The sequence below is a fragment of the Kogia breviceps genome, chromosome 1 (genome assembly GCF_026419965.1).
Source record: "Kogia breviceps isolate mKogBre1 chromosome 1, mKogBre1 haplotype 1, whole genome shotgun sequence".
Classification (NCBI taxonomy): Eukaryota; Metazoa; Chordata; class Mammalia; order Artiodactyla; family Physeteridae; genus Kogia; species Kogia breviceps.
The window spans coordinates 25602133-25621259 of record NC_081310.1 but is presented as its reverse complement, the minus strand read 5'-3'; the positions used below and the strand labels follow the sequence as shown (position 1 = coordinate 25621259).

The window sequence follows — 19127 nt, the reverse complement described above, 5'->3', positions numbered from 1 at the left end:
TCATCAAAAAGACCACAAATAACAAATGCTGGTGAGGATGTGGAGAAAAGGGAGCCCCCATACACTGTTGGTAGAAATGTAAATTGGTGCAGCCACTGTGGAAAATAGTACGGAGGTTTCTCAAAAAAATAAAAACAGATCTACCATAGCACCCCGCAATTCCACTCCTAGGCATAAATCCAAAAAAACTGAAAACATTAATTCAAAAAGATACATGCACCCCAATGTTCACAGTAGCATTATATACAACTGCCAAGATATGGAAGAAACCTAACTGTCCATCAAAAGATGAATGGATAAAGAAGATGTGGTGGGTGGCGCTGTGTGTGTGTGTCCCCACATACGTACATATACAATGAAATACTACTCAGCTATAAAAAAGAACAAAATTTTGCCACTTGCAACAACATGGATGGACTTGGAGGATATTATGTTAAATGAAATAAGTCGGGCAGAGAAAGACAAATGCTGCATGTTATCACTTATATGTGGAATCTAAAAAAACAACAAAGCAGTGAATATAATAAAAAAGAAACAGACTCACAGATACAGAGAACAAACTAGTGATTACCAGCTAGGAGAGGAAAGGGGAGAGGGGCAAGGTAGGGGTAGGGGATGAAGAGGTACAAACTACTATGTATACAATAAATAAGCTACAAGGATATATTATACAGCACAGGGAATACAGCCAATATTTATAATAACTATAGAGTATAACCTTTAAAAATTGTAACTACGTTGTATACCTGAAACATAATATTGTATATCAACTAAACCTCAAAAAAAAATCTTCATAAATACCATTTATAATAGTTTCATAATTCCATTTTTCAGATAGGCTAGAATTTATTTAACCATTACTCTATTGCAGGATATTGTTGTTGTTTTCAAATTTTAATATTTGAATTATAATATCTATTTGTTCTTTTAAATATATACTATTGTTATTGTTAAATACCCACTATCTGTGGACAAATGGACAAAGAAAAAACTGTACTGTAAAAATGAAAACTATCTGATAACTTCTGTATTTCAAAAAAATTTAAATAAAATGAAAGAACAACATAAGAAATTGAAGAAAAAGATGTTTGTCAAAAAAAAAAAGGATGAAAAATTATATCCCCTTATATAGAAAAAGCTCAGACAAATCACCATGGAAAAAACTAGGGTCTGAACAATGAAAGGGAAAAGTAAATGAATAATGATTTATATAAAATACAAATATTTAATAAAACATAAAAGAAGTTCAATATCACTAGTAATTAGATTACATTAAATTTTAAATGAAAAATTATTTTCCATCTATCAAGTATAAGTTATTCAATTAATCATTCATTTGCCTTTATTGAAATATTTAACACTGGCGAGTGGATGTCAAGACAGACACTTGCATACACTGCTGATGGAAATACAAAAATATAAATGATAACCTTTTGGGAAAACAATTATGTGTATCAATAGTATTAAAGCTCCACTCAACCAATGATTTAATTCACCATCCAATGAAGAACCTATCCTCAGGAAGTAATCCAGTATTAGCGAAAATGCTTTACATACAAAGATGCTTATCAAACTGTTTAATAATACAAGGAGGGCTTCCCTGGTGGTGCAGTGGTTGAGAGTCCGCCTGCCGACGCAGGGGACACGGGTTCGTGCCCCGGTCCAGGAAGATCCCACGTGCCGCGGAGCAGCTGGGCCCGTGAGCCATGGCTGCTGAGCCTGTGCGTCTAGAGCCTGTGCTCCACAGCGGGAGAGGCCACAACAGTGAGAGGCCCACGTCCCACAAAAAATAAATAAATAATACAGGGGAAAACTTACATTATGTTTATAAAGTTGATACAAGAATGAATAGGTACAACCATGTACAAAAGCATAAAAACACTAGAAACATACATATTAAAAGTGGTAATTTATCCTGAATGAGAGGGTAATGAAAAATTGACTTTTTATAATTTTCAAATCTTTTGAAATTAGTGTGTATGTTTTTATAATCAGAAAGCCAAAAGAAACCCTATATCTATTAATGTATCCATCTCTTCATTTAGACTGGATATTCCCTTGAAAGTTAAAGATGGTTTCTTTTCTCTCCAATTCTGTGTCTAGTACTGTGCCTTACGAAGAGTAGATTTTTAATAGCTACTTGTAGAATGAATTAATCTTTAACATCTGCTAATAAGGATTAGTTAGTGGCAAACCACAATCCCCCTCTCCAGAAATATCAATGTTTTCTAAAAGTTGGCATCAATTTAAAAATGAATTTTGAGAACAAGAACCATACTTGAGTTCTTTCAATGATGAACTGTGAAGAATGTTTTAGTCTAAGTAAAACAAATAATCTCTATAAGATGATGGCTATTTGATATCTTTTAACAGTCTTTTCTTTCTCTTTATTCTAAGAAGTAGTAAAACCAAAATGGAGCCAAAATACAGGTGGCAATGGTCAAGTAGCAGCACAGAGAGAAGGTTCTTGAATTTCTTTTGGAGCAAGATCTGCAAAACCTTGTCTTGTCATTATAAGATGAGAATTGATATACATGTTATAATGAAATTATGAATGCTATTACAAGTGGATGAGATGATGTTTTCTAAAGAATTCTGCTTAAATAAAATTCACTGTCCAAAAAGATTTATTTATTCTTTTACCTTGCTTGATTCAGAAGTCATATCAAGATGTAATTAAGGACAAGGAAAGTCTCTGAGGACAATAAATAATAGCTTATTATTCAAACTGAGGAAAGCCTACTCTATTTCTTAGGTAGTTTAATAGCACTGAAGCTCCAGATAAATTCTACTGTATATATAATACTATGAAAACTCACTTGATATCACAAATTTTGACTATTTCTTACCTGGCAAAACATAGCTGTTACTTTCACAATGACTACACCCATACATTTACATTTGCTCTACTACCACCTGTAACTCACTACTTCTGCTGTTTCACTAAGGCACTGCTCTCATTACCCTTTTATTATTCACACAATTATACCTCTAACCTTTAAGCTGAACCATCACCTGTTTAAGAGCAGTCTTTACTGTTTTAAAGGTCTTATGGTAAGTAATTTCAGACATTTTGATTCATCTGAGATTACAGGTGATCAACCCCTGGATGGACCATACAGTGGGTACCCCAAGTGCTTATATGAGCAAGATATGTACAAAGAGAATATTCACTACTAATTGTAAGAAAATTGGTATACAGTGCAGAACTCACCTGAGTGTAGAAGCCACTAGCTGCCTCTAGGAACAGAGAAAGGTTTGCCTGAACTTCACTCCGATTCGGGTTTGCTCGATTCTTTGCCTGGCCTTGTAGTGTTGTGATCTGATTCTTAAAGGCATGATTCCAGCTGAAAACAAAATGTAATTCTATTTGGTATAGCAGTGACTCACTGGGCAGACACTGGTCCCCCTGAGAACAAGAAAGAACTGTTTGTTATAATTATAACACACTAGACAGTAAACCTGCATTAAAGTTATTCACTTAAATAACTTTATGCTCCCCTTTGAACAAGACTAGACAAGCAGTAGAATGCAACTGACCTTAGTAAACACTTACCAAATGTTCGAATAATCAGACTGTGGCTTCAGTTATTAATCTTTTAGGGCTACTAGACTTAGAACCTATTTAGGAATCCTGGTACAAAATTAGAACTACAGTGGCAAGACCAAAGTAAAAGCAAGCTATTAACAAATTTCCACACATTGCAGCATTGTGTCAAAAAATATGTGAGTGTTCTGTATCAAGCGGCTTGTCTGGGGGTGGGAGTGGGGGAGGTTTTTTTTGTAAATATTAAGCCATATCTCTTATTTCTCTAAAACTTATTTCCCATAGCACTCAGTTCTAGTTCTATTTAATAGTGTGTTTATTTCTCTTGGGGTTAATATTTTCGTTAGGGCTTGAAATATAAACTCATTTTGACGTTTCAATTTTGGCTATTCAAACTAAGAAACACCACGGTGCTGAAATATGGCACACCAAAATCCTGTTATAGAATGCCTTTCATTAATCGAATTGTATAGAGAATCATTTTAAATTCAGTTATGGTGAAATACAGTCACTCCCTAATTTGGAAATCACAGGGGACATCACAAAGAAAGAAAACAAAAAAAGGGAACTAGGATGGAGGGAAGATATTACTGGCTGAAGGAAGCAAACAGATAGATAAAGGGTTTACAACCTACCTGGAAAGTACCTAATTCTTTATCAAGGGCAGCTTTTGAGGCTCTTTTGAAGCACTGGGGTTTTTAATGATTTATAAGGGCAATCAATCACTCCCTCAGCATTTTTGATGCCATCTTATCCATGACTCTAATATCAAAAATATGGGTTTGAGTGGTTGTGATTAAGCTCTATTACTAGATCTCCTAACAATATAAAGGTTAGGGATACAATATAGGAAAAACTAATCTCCACCACTAGTTAGGGTAACGGGCATTATTAAAAAGAATATTCTTGATTTTTAATTTTCCACCAGGCTAATGTCCTTGTTCCAATTTATAAGGCAAGGCCTTCCATGAAAGACATTTATTTATTACTCAGTTGGGAATCTGGTCATCTGCCATTTCACCCCTAATAGAAAGAATGAGTGGAATAGCCTGAATATACAAAATCTTTCTTTAGTCTTATTAGGGGGGAAAAAAAGGAAATACCTATTTATTGGATTAAAAGGAAGAACTTTCCTTACAATGTAAACACATTTTCCTTTGGGAGAAACTTATAGAATCATATTTATCAAAGAAAGCCTACTTCGTATTTCTTTTTTTAAATCATGGCTCAAATATAGGACTGAATACAATACAGAGAATCCAAACACTGTCTCTTAGTACTTGAAACACATACAAATTTGTTTTTATGATACACCCTGAAGACCTTAATAAAACTCAATTCTAAACATTTCTCCTCTTGTTACCTAAGACTGTATCTAAAGTAATATCAGTGGTCAAATAGTTTGTTCAAAAAGATCACAAGTATTAGAATTTCTTTCCTTTTTTTTTCATTGAAAAAGCTTACTCTGAAATAGGTTAAAAAGAAACAACCAAATTGTTCTCTTCTATTCTAAAGTCTTGGTGAGATTCCTGATCTTACAGGGACATCCCAAATGACAGTACTTGGGGCTGCCCTGGTGCCGCGGTGGTTGAGAGTCCGCCTGCCGATGCAAGGGACACGGGTTCGTGCCCCGGTCCGGGAAGATCCCACATGCCGCGGAGCAGCTGGGCCCGTGAGCCATGGCCGCTGGGCCTGCGCGTCCGGAGCCTGTGCTCCGCAACGGGAGAGGCCACAACAGTGAGAGGCCCGTGTACTGCAAAAAAAAAAAAAAAAAAAACAACCAAATGATAGTACTTACAGATCTTGTTCTACTTTCTTGTCTAAAGCGTATTCCAAATCAGTAACCAGCATCTTCTGGTACAGGTCCTGCAGAGCCTGCCTGGATGTCCAGACCTCGGCTGGACCCAGCTTAGAATCTGAGTAACAAAACAAAAACAGAACAGTAGATAGATAAACAGATATTAAGACCATTATGCCACAGCAACAATGCCTTCACTCTCCATTTCCCAAAGCAAAAACATGCTTTAAACAGATATCATAGATAGCTGCAGAACTTTTATACTACTATATTTCAGATGACTTTACCTTTTGGCTAATGACTACATCTGTTTCAAAATGCTTCTGTATTTGTCTTTTAGTTTTGAAATAACGCCATGAAGTGAAAAAAGCTTAAAAAAAGAGAATGGTTCACCCTTTGATCTTGGTTTGGATTTCTATGCATTCACACCATAGGAAGCCATATGCCTCATAATAAGTCACCCCATTTGAAATGATGGACTGCCAAGTTGGTCTGTTTACTCTCATAACTATATCTCTGTCCCAAGCAGCTTTTCTCTTTTTCTTTTGAATCATTCTCACAATTGTCCTTACAGAATCCTCCTGTCAGCTCACAATCCAGCAGCTGTTTGGGCATTCTGCTATTACTCCTACTCTCCTATGTATGTCAAGCCAATAAAGTCTTGACAGTGAGTGTTATTTTAACAATCGGTAGACCGCTTGCCAAGACACTTTTGTGAGCAATACATACTTGCTATTTAATGTAAATGAGGACCAGTAGCAGACAGTGATTAAACTGCTCAAGAGGCCAAATGAGAGACTGAGTGCAAGATGAAATCAGAAAGTCAGGCTATAACTATATGTAATACCAAATCGGGGCCATATTGTCTGCCAGAGTCCTACGAGGCACATTAGCCCTTCCGATTACTAGGCTTATGAGTGCAATAATTGACAGTGAGCTGCCTCAACAGAAGAAGTTAATAATGGACTTTGCAATTATATATTTCCGGCTGCTAGTTAGCCTGTCTGGTTGCATTTAGTATTTTGCTGCTGCACAATGGCATAATCTTCACTTTTCTTTAGGTCTGCTATTAGTATCTACAGCCACCATAATCCTACTCTGCACACAGAATCTCCCAGACATCAGTTAATCCTTACAAGAGTTTGCTGGCTACTAAAAAACAGGGTCTATTTTTTGGTATCAGGTTCTCGGTCCCTTCCTTATTAAGCTTTTAATGACTAAATAAATAGATTTATAGATGTATTCAACTCTGCTTCAATTCACTGATTGCAGGAAAAGGGATGTAAGGGATCATTAACTCTGACCTATCAGTGAGACTATCATTTAAATGACCAGACTTAATATCTTAAGGACAGGTCACCTTCTGGGCAGGTCAAATGTCCCCTACAAAAGTCAAACCCTAAGCCTACTTACTGAGGGTGTTCAAGAGTTAAGAAAATGTAAAAGGTATAGAGATGGCTTAACATTGTTCCATGCACAATTTCTGTCACGCAATATAGATTATGCTTACAATGCCAATACAAGAGCATCATACAGTAGCTCAGAGCTGACATCAGAATTCATAGTATGGAAGATGATGACAGTTATGTTAATAATGGGAAGAACTATAAACCTATAAAAAGTGTTTTTGGCTTTTTTTCCCTTTTTTTTCTTGAGCAAGATGACAATGAGATTATCTAAAATTCTTAGAACATTAGCCTGCAATTCTAGAGGTTGAGAAAAAGAGATCTAAATAGCCCATTTCCCCTTGGTTCTAAATTTTGGCAGGTATGCTGCTTACAAGTTTAACTCTTCTTTGCAGGTTTCACTGCAGAACTAAAATCTTCCAAAATTAGGATGAGATCTATTAGCACTTATTGTTTTTTTACATTTCAGGATGGTTATAGAAAGCGTATTGCTGTTATGCTGTTATAGAGAGCATACTGATCGCTACATAGTTATTGCCATATATTTCCTAATTTTGGAGTTAAATTCATCTGCTCCTTTTAGTGACTAATTCCAGTTATTCTTTCAAAAACGCCTTGGCTGTTATTCAAAACAAAAAAGGTGAAAAAAGAAAGAAAAGTGGCAAGGTAGCTCATTCAATTTCAAGGACTTTCAATTCACAACAGTTTTCCTGCAAACATTTTTTTCTGAAGATTTACCTACTATTCAAGTTTGGGGAACTATAAACACGAAGATATAAATCTAATACCATGAGATATTTGTGTTTATATGGTATATGAATTATTTTTTCTGTATCTCTTAAGCAGCTGATAAATAGTTTGTAAATATTAAATGAGTATATGCATTAAAGTAAGTAATATTCAACTCAGTGTAGCACAGATTACATAAAAATTTTGACAAGCCATCTAAGTAAGAATTCAAAGTATAAAAACAATAAATATTCAAAATAAATAATAAGTTAGCATCCCCTCTGGCAACCAGGACAGTACTACAAGAAGTATAATAAGATGATACACTTCCCTTAATTTAATGGTATAAAATAAGTTGTGAAGAACAAAAAAGCCAGCCAATACCTGTCATGTCAGCCTTCAGGACTTCTGCCTGCCTAAAAAAGGGAAAAAGAACCTCAGTTAGAAACAAACTAGGCCCACCCAACATAAGTAACACTAAAAGTTAAGTAAAATTATATATGACAGTAAGAATGTATAACAGCCCTATTTGTGGCACTGCAAACAGTGTCCCTGCTTTAATGTTTAGAGTAGCATTAGATCTTGGCAAATTGATGCCATTCCTTACAAGTTCACAGGGTCATCACGAACTCTTCTACTGAGTAGAGTTCATTTTCTTACTGTTTACCTCCAAATTTTTCCTCAATGAGGCCAGGAAATTCTATGTTTCTCAATTCACTAGCCACTATAACTATTTCAAATCTCCATTCTCCTCAATTCTTTTCAGCAAAGGACAGCCCCATACCTAGGAAAAACAATGCCCGGTTACTAAACACTTACTGCAGTCACAGAGCCCTCTTCTTTCTTACTCTTGTTAAAATACTAGCAGTACTGCATCTCTTACTTAAGACCAGTAATTACACTTAGGTATGCTCTTTCTAACCTTTTTAAGGACTTCTGCTCCCTTAATTACCCTCTCCCCTCTTTCAATAATTTAAACACTTCCCTCTCTATTGGATCCTTCTCACAGTATTTAAACATGCCATATTCTCTCACAGATTTTAAAACCTTCTATCCTAGATTTTCCTCTAGCTGCTGCTTTTCTCTCTCTCAAATTCTTCAAGAATTGCCTATATTCAAGAGGTCCAAAACTGAACTCATGACCCATCCCCACCCCCATCCCTGGTTCTCTTTCTAGTGTTTTGTACCTTAGCAAATGTATCATGGCTTTCCAATTGTGAAAAGCAGACACCTGGAAGTCATCCATGATAACATTCTCTCAAATCCCTGGTAATCTATCAACTCCAAAGAATTTTACCTACCAAATACATCTTGAATCTGTAGCTCTCCCTTTACTTCCTCTTCAATCACTATAATTCAAGTTACAACCATCCCTTGCCTGGACTATTACAAAGCCACCAAATTGTTTTCTCCACTTCATTCTTGTCTCATTTCATTCTGCTCTCTCCACTGTTACCAGAGGGATCTTTAAAAAATGCAAATCTGAACTCACCAATTGCACACTTAAAACCCTTTAATGATTTTCCACTGCTTTTAGGGTAAAAACCAAGATCTTTATTAAAGTGGTCTACAAAGTCCTCTGTAACTGAAGAGAGTCTCTGTACTCTACTTCTACCATTATTCTCTTCTCTCCTTGATCTCTGTGTTCCAGCCCCTGGACTTCTTTCTGGATTCTCCAATGTGCAGGGCTCCCTTGATGCTCAGGCCCTTTGTAAAGAAGAGTCCCTTGGCTAGGAATACATCTTCCTCCTTTGTCTGGTTAATTACTCATCCTTTGTCTCAGTAGAGACATTACTTCCTCAGGAAGCTTGACTTGAACCCTGCATACATGAAGGATATTCCTGTTTTATGCTCTCAAAGCACTTGTATTTTTTCTTTACAGTATATATCACAGATTTCAGGAATGCTCACCATCACAACTTCTTTGCCTACACAGTGGGCATTCAACACATATTTTTTAAGTGAAGAAAGGAAAAAGGCTAAATTATTTTCATATACTCTAGAAAGGTAAGTATATAAACTTACGAGATTTACTTTTTTAAAAACAAAATTTGACATAAAAGCTAGAGAATATTTAGAGATTATAAAAGTTTTACTGTAAATGCTTTATGTAATTTATTATTTGATAACAATTGTGAATTTTAGTTTCATCATAACATGAATCTTATTTTCTTAGCTTTTAAAAAGATATCTATATTTTAAAAAAATTAAGTTTTCAAATAGAATCACAATAGGATGCTATAGAAACCACAAACCACAAGAACTATCAATATAAATGAACAATACCAAATAAACAGCTACACTTAGTCCTAAAAGGTAACATCACATCAAATTCCATTATCCATAAAGCCTAGTTTGAGTGTTAAACTTTTGCCATTAAAAAAAAAAAAAAAAAAATCCTCACAAAGTATTTGATTTATGCCCTTAAAACCTAAGATCATACTTAGGAACAGCACACATCCTAACCTACCAACAACCTCCTCTCCTCCCCCACCCCAAAATCCTCCTAGAGTACTAACTTACGAGCCTTATACTGAGACAGCCAACCTTACTTATACATCTCCGCTGGATTCAATACCTTTCATTCTGAGCTGCCAAGTTACAAAGGACATATTTCACAATGCTTCCATATCATAGCTAAAAATACATACTCTAGTATATACAAGATACACTTAGGATCATGTGTCTAATGATTGTTTTCTCATTCCAAACAAGATTTGCTTGTAAAGATGAACAAATGTCATCTTGGTATGCTGACATCTGCCTAACAAGGATACCAATTTCCAGTCAAATGAAGATCATATTAAGCATATAACAGGAACTATTTCCAAATAATCTTCTTCTCTGATAGGCCATCAGTAAGAGAAGAACTATAATTCTAACAGTTTCTGGAGCAGGCTTCTAGGCTTTGATAAACAAAAGATCAAAATTTCACTCTACATTTTTATACACTGCCCAAGAAAAATGTAAAACTAAAAATCCAAACACTAACAAAAGTGCAAAAATGTCATAAAAACTATCTGACGTGAATGTTCAAGCATTTTGAAATTCCAAGAGTTCTGATTCCTTAGTAGCACAGGGGAAGAGATGCTCCTCTGTGCACAGTCCTCTCCTAGGTTCTGAAAGAGACATGTGTTAATGACTAAAATAACCTTGCTAAATTGAAATGGTGAAAAGCTAGCTAAATGGAAAATGTAACAACCCTGGGAGATAGCTACTATGATTCGATTCGCATCCCATAAACAAGGAAGTTGAAGCTCTGAAATGTGAAATAATTTGTCCATAGTCACAAAGCAATTAGGTAAAATTAAGTACAAACTTAGTTCTTTCTGACTCCAAAGTCCAAGTCATTTCTATTTCTTTTAAATTAGAATAAAAAAATCGATGACATAAAAAGCTAACATAGACTTATCTAGGTTCAGTTTTGTGCTCTGTCAATTCAACCCTAACATTTAAGTCAACTAGTCTAAATTAAAAGATCGGTTCATGGACTTCCCTGGTGGTCCAATGGTTAAGAATCCGCCTTCCAATGCAGGGGATGTGGGTTCGATCCCTGGTCGGGGAACTAAGATTCCCACATGACGTGGGGGAACTAAGATTCCCACATGACGTGGGGCAACTAAGCCCGTGCGCGGCAAACTACAGAGACCACACGCTCTGGAGCCCGCGCGCCACACACCGCAACAAAGAGCCCACGCGCTGCAGCGAAAGGCAACGAAGATCCCACGTGCTGCAACTAAGGCCCCATACAGCCAAAAATAATAAATAAATTAAATATTTTAAAAAAGATCACATTAGGAAATAAATACCTGGGATTTTTATCAAAAGGACCACAAGAAGTAAAATTCACATTCTAGTGCAGTGGTCAGCCTGTGAATGAAACTCCCTCCTTCACACTGGATCAATTTTTATAAATAAATTTTATTGGAACAGTCACGCCCATTCGTTTACATAGTGTCTATGGCTGCTTTCTGCTACAAGGGCAGAGGTGAGTAGCTGAGACAACAATCACACGTCTCACCAAGCCTAAAACAGTTACTATCTGGGCCCTTTACAGAAAAAGTTTGGCTCTCCTGCTTCAGGGAGTACTTCATCAAAAATGAGAAGTCGAACATCTGTAAGTTCCCAAACCAAACAGTTTTCCCATATGAGGAATCATCAATAACAGTTTCCTCAGACTAAAGATCTATTTTTATTCGCTAATGTCATAATCTTGTCACAAAGAAGACTATGTTAAAATACAGTCTCATGTAATCAGAAAGTTAGTACTTGTAGGCCATGCTATATTTCTGATGGAATTAATTTGCAAATTGCTTAAAACATGGTTAGGTTTATATATTATTATCCACTAACTCTTCCTTTTTCTGTGTACCAAAAATACCCATTTAGATAGGTGAGAGGGTTAAACTAAAAATTATCTCACAAGAAAAGGAATTCCTATCCTCCCACCCCTACACAACTCTTAGTTTTTTTTAATAATGTATAATATACAAGAAATCAAATCAATAGATATGTGATCTTATAACAACTGCTTTTCATAAAGATTAGCACAAAATTGGCTATTTGATTATTTTACTTTTTTATAAAGAAAAAATACTACACCTCAATGACCTACTGGTTTTTGTTAAAGACCAATATTGTTAAAGATTAACGTTACAATGCATAAAAAGAGATAACAGTTTTTAAATGTTTCCTCTTGGCTTCTAGAAGGTGTGGCCACATGAGATCCTTTTTATTCTTACTTTAAGCTAAAGGAATTAATGAAAAGAATGAATGAAGAATCCAAGAACTAAAATCATCATGCCTTCAATAATAAAATAGCACTATTAAATAGTTATAAAATATAAAGTTTTCAAAATACTAAATATATTGTCTCAGTTCATAAATAATAAGGGAAATTAAGCACTTCTATCAAACACTAAAAAAGAAAGTCATTAAAAGGCTGAATAAAATTTGAAACATTCAGTAATAATCAAATGTTTAAAGCTAACCATCTGAAACAATACTCTTGGAGAAAACATGATCATCAAGATCTATAAATACATTTAATGCATTCTAATGCCCTAGGTATACTAAAATAGCTAACACTATATTTAGCATTTATTATTGCCAGACACTGTTCTAAAGTAAGGGCTTTCCATAAGGTAATCAATCATTCAATCCTCACTATGTACTATTATTGCCCCCACTTTATAGCTGAAGAAACCCAAGGAGATAGAGATTAAGTAACATTCCCAAAGTCATCAAGTTAGCAAGTAGTAGAGGTAGCATTTTAACACACTGATTCCAGAGGCTAACTCCTAACCATTGTATCATAGTTTCCCTGTTATACAAGACTGTAAGGGGGGAAAATAATTGGAATGTTTGATAGTAATAGGCCAAAGAATTGGGGTTTTCAAAGGTTAAACATTTTATGGTAATTTTTTAATAATGTCACTAGAGGAAAAAAACTAATTAATGGTTATCTTCTTTAACAAATAGCTTGATTATACATAGCACTGATATAACAATGCAAGGTAACAAATACAGGATAATCTCTCTTATGATCACACATTAATATTCATGGTTTAAAAAAACAGGACATTTCCAAATCAGGGGCCGATACAATGAAGGATTCCTTTTACCTGGCCTCCCAACCCCCTTTCTCTTATGAGCAGAACATAGGAATGAATATAAGCCAATATCCTCTAAACTCACAGTTGTTAAGGAAAGGTAAATGAGGCTCTTTTGTTCTGGGAGGTAATGCTAGAGCAATTTCTTTTGGAAATTTAAATAAAAGCCACAGGAGGTTTTATTTCAAGATAATTTGTTTACCTATTTCCATAAAGTACTACGGAGTATTAGGGATAACAGTAGACAACAATTATGACCATAAACATAGTAACCTAATGATAATTATTTGCGTTAAATAACAGGCCAGAGAGTAGACACTATAAGGTGAGTGTGTGCTTCCACATGCAGACACACATGCACATATACACTTAGATCTTTAAGGTATCACCAAGTCTCATGGTATTAATCAGAAAAAAATAAATCACATCACTCTAGTGCTGAATTTCACATAGAAAAGAACATCTAGGGAAGATGCTGCTCCTAAAGGAGCTTTTCTCAGTAAGAGATAATAAAAATACTAACTTGCTTTCTCTCTTTATGGAACGTTACAGTTTGGCACGAATTTTCAAATCTCCTGACACTCCACTGCTCTATATTACAACGTTCACTCTACAATCTATACAATTTGAATATGTGTACCTAGTTTTATAAAGGGCCATTTCTGGTCTGGGAATCTCAAAGTATGAGAAGAAGTTATTCTTCCAGGCAGAGAAAATATCACAACAATCAAAACAAAGCTAAGCCAGTGAAGGAGGTAGATTGATGGATCAAATGCACGGTAGGAAGCTACAGAAGATAAGCAGGAGAATCAAGGCAGAAAGCAGACTGTGAGGCCTTGTATGACACGTTAAGGAGCTCAGATTCTATTTTTTAACTACTAGGAAAACAGTGCTGAGTTTTAAACAGGGGCACAGCATTGTCAGAACTGCATTTTTAAAACACTACAACAACAAGATGCATGGAAGGTGGATTTCAGAAGGGCGCGACTGGAAGAAAGGAAGTGATAATACAGATGAACAGAAAAGACTCGATTCAAGAAATATCTTGAAGTAAAACCAGCAGCAGAAAGGTAAAGCAGAGGAAACAGTCTAAAATCATTCCCAGATTGTTGGCTTGGACATCTGGGTATTTGACAAAGTGGGGGTGAGCAAGCAGACACTTAAAGGTGAGTGTCAAGCACAGAGGAGACATCAAGACCAGGGATACAGTGTTGGAGTGATCAGCACAGCGATGGTAGTTAAAACCGAAAGAGTAAATGCAATTGCCCAGAAAGGCAGAAGGGTGGTGCTAGCTCCCTATCTTCATTTTTAAGTGGCAGATAAAAGAAAGACAGCCCATGAAGAACACGAAGAAGAAACTACAGGTGTACGAGAGCAAGGGAAGAGTGGTATAGGGAAAAGAAGAGGATAAAAGGGAAGAGTATTCAACAATCTCAAAGGCAGTGGATAAGTACTATAAGGACTGGAAGGTGTGTTGGATTTGGTGAACTAAGAATCAACGATGGCCTTGCCAGAGGAAGAAAAAATGTCAAATTGCAGGGAGAATGAGGAACAGATGAGAGGGAGAAGTTTAAGGCAACTCTTAAGACACCAGGCTGTGAAGAGAAAGAGAAGGGGGCCACGGGTAGAGACGTTTCTTTTTTTCAATGGGAGAGACTTGAGCATGTTTAGAATGAAGAAAAGAAGCTAGGAAAAAGGAATAGCTTGAAGATACAGCAAAGAACAAAACTAACAGAGCACGATTCTGGAAGAGAGGAAAAGACATGAGAACGTGAAAAAGACAGGAGGCAAGACTGGCTTTGAAAAAGAGGCAGGATGAAATTGGAGGAAGGTAAGATTAGACAGAAATACGCTAGGAAAATTTGGGAGTAGTGCAGGGTGGAGAGATGTCCAGAGAATTCACTGCTACATTGCCTCAAATTCAGAGATAAAGTAGGAGAATCAGATCAGTGTCTGAAAGTAAGAGGGAGAGTAACTGAGGAGAATGGTAAATCTCTGAGCTAATTACAAAACGAACAGGCAAAAGAACCTAAGAAAAAGTGATGAGTGCCATATGGATTAGACACAATGGAAAAATGTGAGGAAGAAGGTTAGGCTATATCCCTAACACCGAGAATAATGCCTGGGATGTCATAGCTGTTCACTAAAATGTTGCTGAATTAATGAATGGTAAAATGTACATCATACTTAAGGCAATTTTATGTAACATAAAATGATACAGAATAAAAAAGACTTGGCCCTGAATATGGGTTTCTTACATATTAGTAGTGCTACCTTGGAATTTCTTTCCAAGAAACTTCAATTTCCTCACCTATAAAACAGGGATACAAACTCCCTTTCAGAGTTGCTATCAGGAATAAATAAGACAACAGGTAAGTTACATAAAAGAACATGAGTGATAACTCTGAGAGGGAGGGTTAATCTATGACTTGAATACTTACTTCAGTGACCACCAAATTACTTTTGCTAATCTAGTCACTGACAAAGGATCCTTTCTGAAGCAACGCACTAGGTTGAAGAAGACAACATTCCAAGGTGGAGGTCAAAAATCCTAGATACCACCACATAATGCTAAGTGACAAAAGAGAAACTGTTTGAATGTAATAATGACCGCATTCTAGTATGCACATAAAATAAAACCAGAGACTGATACATAAAAATTGCAAAGAATTTATATTATTGTACTTTTTGTTTCTCCCCAAACATTAGTTTTGATTATATAAAACTTAAAAAGTCACACAACTAGGAAGTGGTAGAACTTGGGTTCCACCCTGCAGTCTGGTTCCAAAGCTCATAAGCGTTACACAGTAAAGCAAGTCTTCTGGAATGGCCTGGCTATAGGTGTCACTGTCATAGTATCAACTAGTAGGGGCAACTAGCATTTCTCATTTAAAAGCCCCATCTCTAAGATCAAGCACCTTCACACTGTCATTTGAACTGGTACAGCTGCTGTGACAAGAGTTACCTGCAGAGGGCTTCTCTTTTATACCATCATATACCTATTTCTACAGGCACCTGGGAGGCTTGACTGCATCCAGGCTGACATATAGTAAGTACCAAGAACTGATGTTCCCTGCACTCAAATGAACTGCAATATATGTAACCCAAAACGTAGGAATTTTTATTCTAAAGGATAAGCTACAGGATAAATCACATGTCCCTATGCTTATCATAAATATTCAGAGACCACATATATAAACATAAACATTTCTTAAATTTAAATGTTTAAAATTTTTCCTTGAACTATAAGATATAAATGCTCATGACAAAGTAAACATGCCAAAGTTCTTATGAAGCCACAAAAGTTTAAAAAACAAACAAGCAAACAAAAAACCCCAAACCATTAGCACTCCCCTCCCCCATCCTGGCCAATATCAAATGCTTCAGAAAGCTTCTAATTCTTGTACTAGTGTTCATAGTATATGAATACTTTAACATATATCTCTAAAAGGAATACAAACATGTAGAAAGCCCTTGTAATTTTCATCCTACCTAATATTACTTGATTTCAGATGCTCCTCTGATTTCAAGTTTCCGGTCCTCATCTGGGACTTAAATGAAACGTTTTCTCCCACAATGACTATCTGCAAGAACATCCAATTTCTCATAAGGTAGAATGGTTTAAGACATTCTAGATAGAGGAGAGGAGGAAAATATGAGTTAACCCACAATAACAGAGAACCCCCCTGAAGAAAGTTAAATTTTCTCTTTATTTAAAATGATCTAATGGCAAAGGCAAAGGGAAAATATCAAAGCTTTTTTTCCTTTTTATATTTAGTTTCTTTAGAATACACATTTTAAAATTCTGTTTTGTATATTTCTAAAATTCTAGTTTGGGATCGAAGTGTTATCCTAATCTCCCTCCCTGCCTGAAGGCTAAGTGATCTCTGTAAGACAGGAAACCAGTTACCCAGCAGGGCTCTTGCAGCACCAAGGTGAGAGTGCCCTGTAGAACACAGGAGCAGATGGTTGGTCCAAACTGGACTGCTTATGGAAGGAAAAACATGTAAAGTAATTAAACCACAATTATAGATGGTATAAATAATGCTTACATTCTAAGACCAGCTGAAAACGGTACGTTCTAGATTTTCATTCACTCACTGAACAATGATTTGGTCATTTCTATGTACTAGATACAGTGTTATGAACGAGGTATACAATGATGAACAAAACAGATTATAGTTCCTACCAGATTTAAATTCTAATGTGGACACAGACCAACAAGGAAAAGAGGAAGCAGTAGAAAGTAGTGGTTAAAGGCATGGGCTTGGGTATCACCCTGCACTCAATGGCATGCTGGGAATATCTCAAGCCACAGGAAAGACACAGCACAATTTCTTAGAGATATCAAGTTAACTCAAAGATTTGGACAAAATAAATTAAGTAATTATTATTGAATACTGATAACTGCTTACATTTAAAATTATTATGTAGCAGATTCTATGCTAGATGTTCTATACACCAGATCTCACAGAATGGGAATATAAAATGTAGTAGTTAAGTACCTTATATTCAGACTGCCTGGGTTCTAACTACACTCTGACACTTATTAGCTGTATAACCTTAGGAAAATTGCTTCTCTATGCCCCAGTTTTGTCAAGAGTAAGGAGATAATTACCTTCTCCATTGAGCTGTTTCGAGGATTAAATGAGGTAATAGAAATAAAACACCTAGGATTGTTTCTTGTTAAATAAGCCCTCAAAACTGTTGGCTATTATTGTCATTATTATCATTATAGGTATTATTACTCTTCCCAACAATCCTAAGATGTAAATGTTATTATTATCCTCATTCTAAAATTAGGATACTGAAGCTAAGAATGCACATTAATCAATTCTAGAATAGAAGACAAAATTATTCACAATTTTTAACAATAAAACACCAGTCTTAAGAGAAATTTCAAACATGCAGGAGGTCTATGTGGACTTTGGCTCCATACTTCCAAAGCATGTATTTAATCACCTGTGACTTTAGTTGTCCTTTAATGGAAAAGACTACGAGAAAGTATCTCATGACAAAACCCAAGCTCATTAGTATAGCACGTAAGGTCCCACAGCTTCCCACCATACACTTCATGACCCAATAAAACCAAATTACTTTTAGTTCCTTGCTATTTTACTCCTCAGTACCTTGATTCATGCTCTTTCACTCAACATGGAATCCCTGTCCTCAATGATGATAACTTTAAGATACACATCCATGTGAATGTATACTGGCAGTTAATTAAAGAGTCTGACATTTAAAGGAAAGGTATGTACTACAGAAATTCATTTGGGAGCCATCAGCATATAGAGACTAGAGATGACAATGGGTCAGTAAAAAGACAGAGAACTAATGACCAGAGAGAAGGGAGGAAAACTTGAAGTTTTATGGTGTCCTAGAAGCCAAATAAAGAAAGAGCTTCAAAAAAGAGGGTAGAATCGATAAATACTGCTGATGCATCAAGTAAAATGAGGCCTGAGAAATGACTATTGGATTTCATATGTGGAAGGCACTGAAGATCTTGTTAAGAACAATTTGGGGGCTTCCCTGGTGGCGCAGCGGTTGTGAGTCTGCCTGCCGATGCAGGGGACACGGGTTCGTGCCCCCATCCGGGAAGATCCCACGTTCCGCGGAGCGGCTGGGCCCGTGAGCCATGGCCGCTGAGCCTGCGCGTCCGGAGCCTGTGCTCCGCAACGGAGAGAGAGAGAGGCCACAAGTGAGAGCCCCGCGTACCGCAAAAAAAAAAAAAAAAAAAAAAAAAAACAATTTGGGCAGAAAAGTGGGAACATCAGCCCATGGACTGACTTCAATGGAAACCATGAGGAAAGGAACTGAGACTAAAACTGAGTTTAGACACATTTATCTGGGAAGGAGAGGCAGTAGAGGGAGATGTGAGGATCAAAAGAGTTTTTAAGATGGAATACATGTTTTTTTATGGGATGGAGTGGGATAAATAACAAGGGAAGGATTCAATGGAGAAAAATAAAGGATGGGGCTTCCCTGGTGGCGCAGTGGTTGAGAGTCCGCCTGCCGATGCAGGGGACACGGGTTCG

General features: G+C 36.3%; 1 protein-coding gene across 17 annotated transcripts in view; it reads right to left on the bottom strand.

Annotated features, from left to right (window-relative positions):
- SMG7 (SMG7 nonsense mediated mRNA decay factor) overlaps positions 1 to 19127 on the bottom strand; it is a 74322-nt gene that overhangs the window by 33384 nt on the left and 21811 nt on the right. For 10 of the 17 annotated variants that reach the window (XM_059074818.2, XM_067029148.1, XM_067029127.1 and 7 more), the window contains exons 2-5: positions 16585 to 16723; positions 7865 to 7896; positions 5346 to 5463; positions 3215 to 3347 (exon numbers count right to left, since the gene is read on the bottom strand). In XM_059074818.2, coding sequence (XP_058930801.1) covers positions 3215 to 3347; positions 5346 to 5463; positions 7865 to 7896; positions 16585 to 16700 — 399 coding nt within the window. In that variant the 5' untranslated portion in view covers positions 16701 to 16723. The remainder of the gene's footprint in view (positions 1 to 3214; positions 3348 to 5345; positions 5464 to 7864; positions 7897 to 16584; positions 16724 to 19127) is intronic. The other 7 variants (XM_067029159.1, XM_067029168.1, XM_067029112.1 and 4 more) reach the window with 1 other exon arrangement.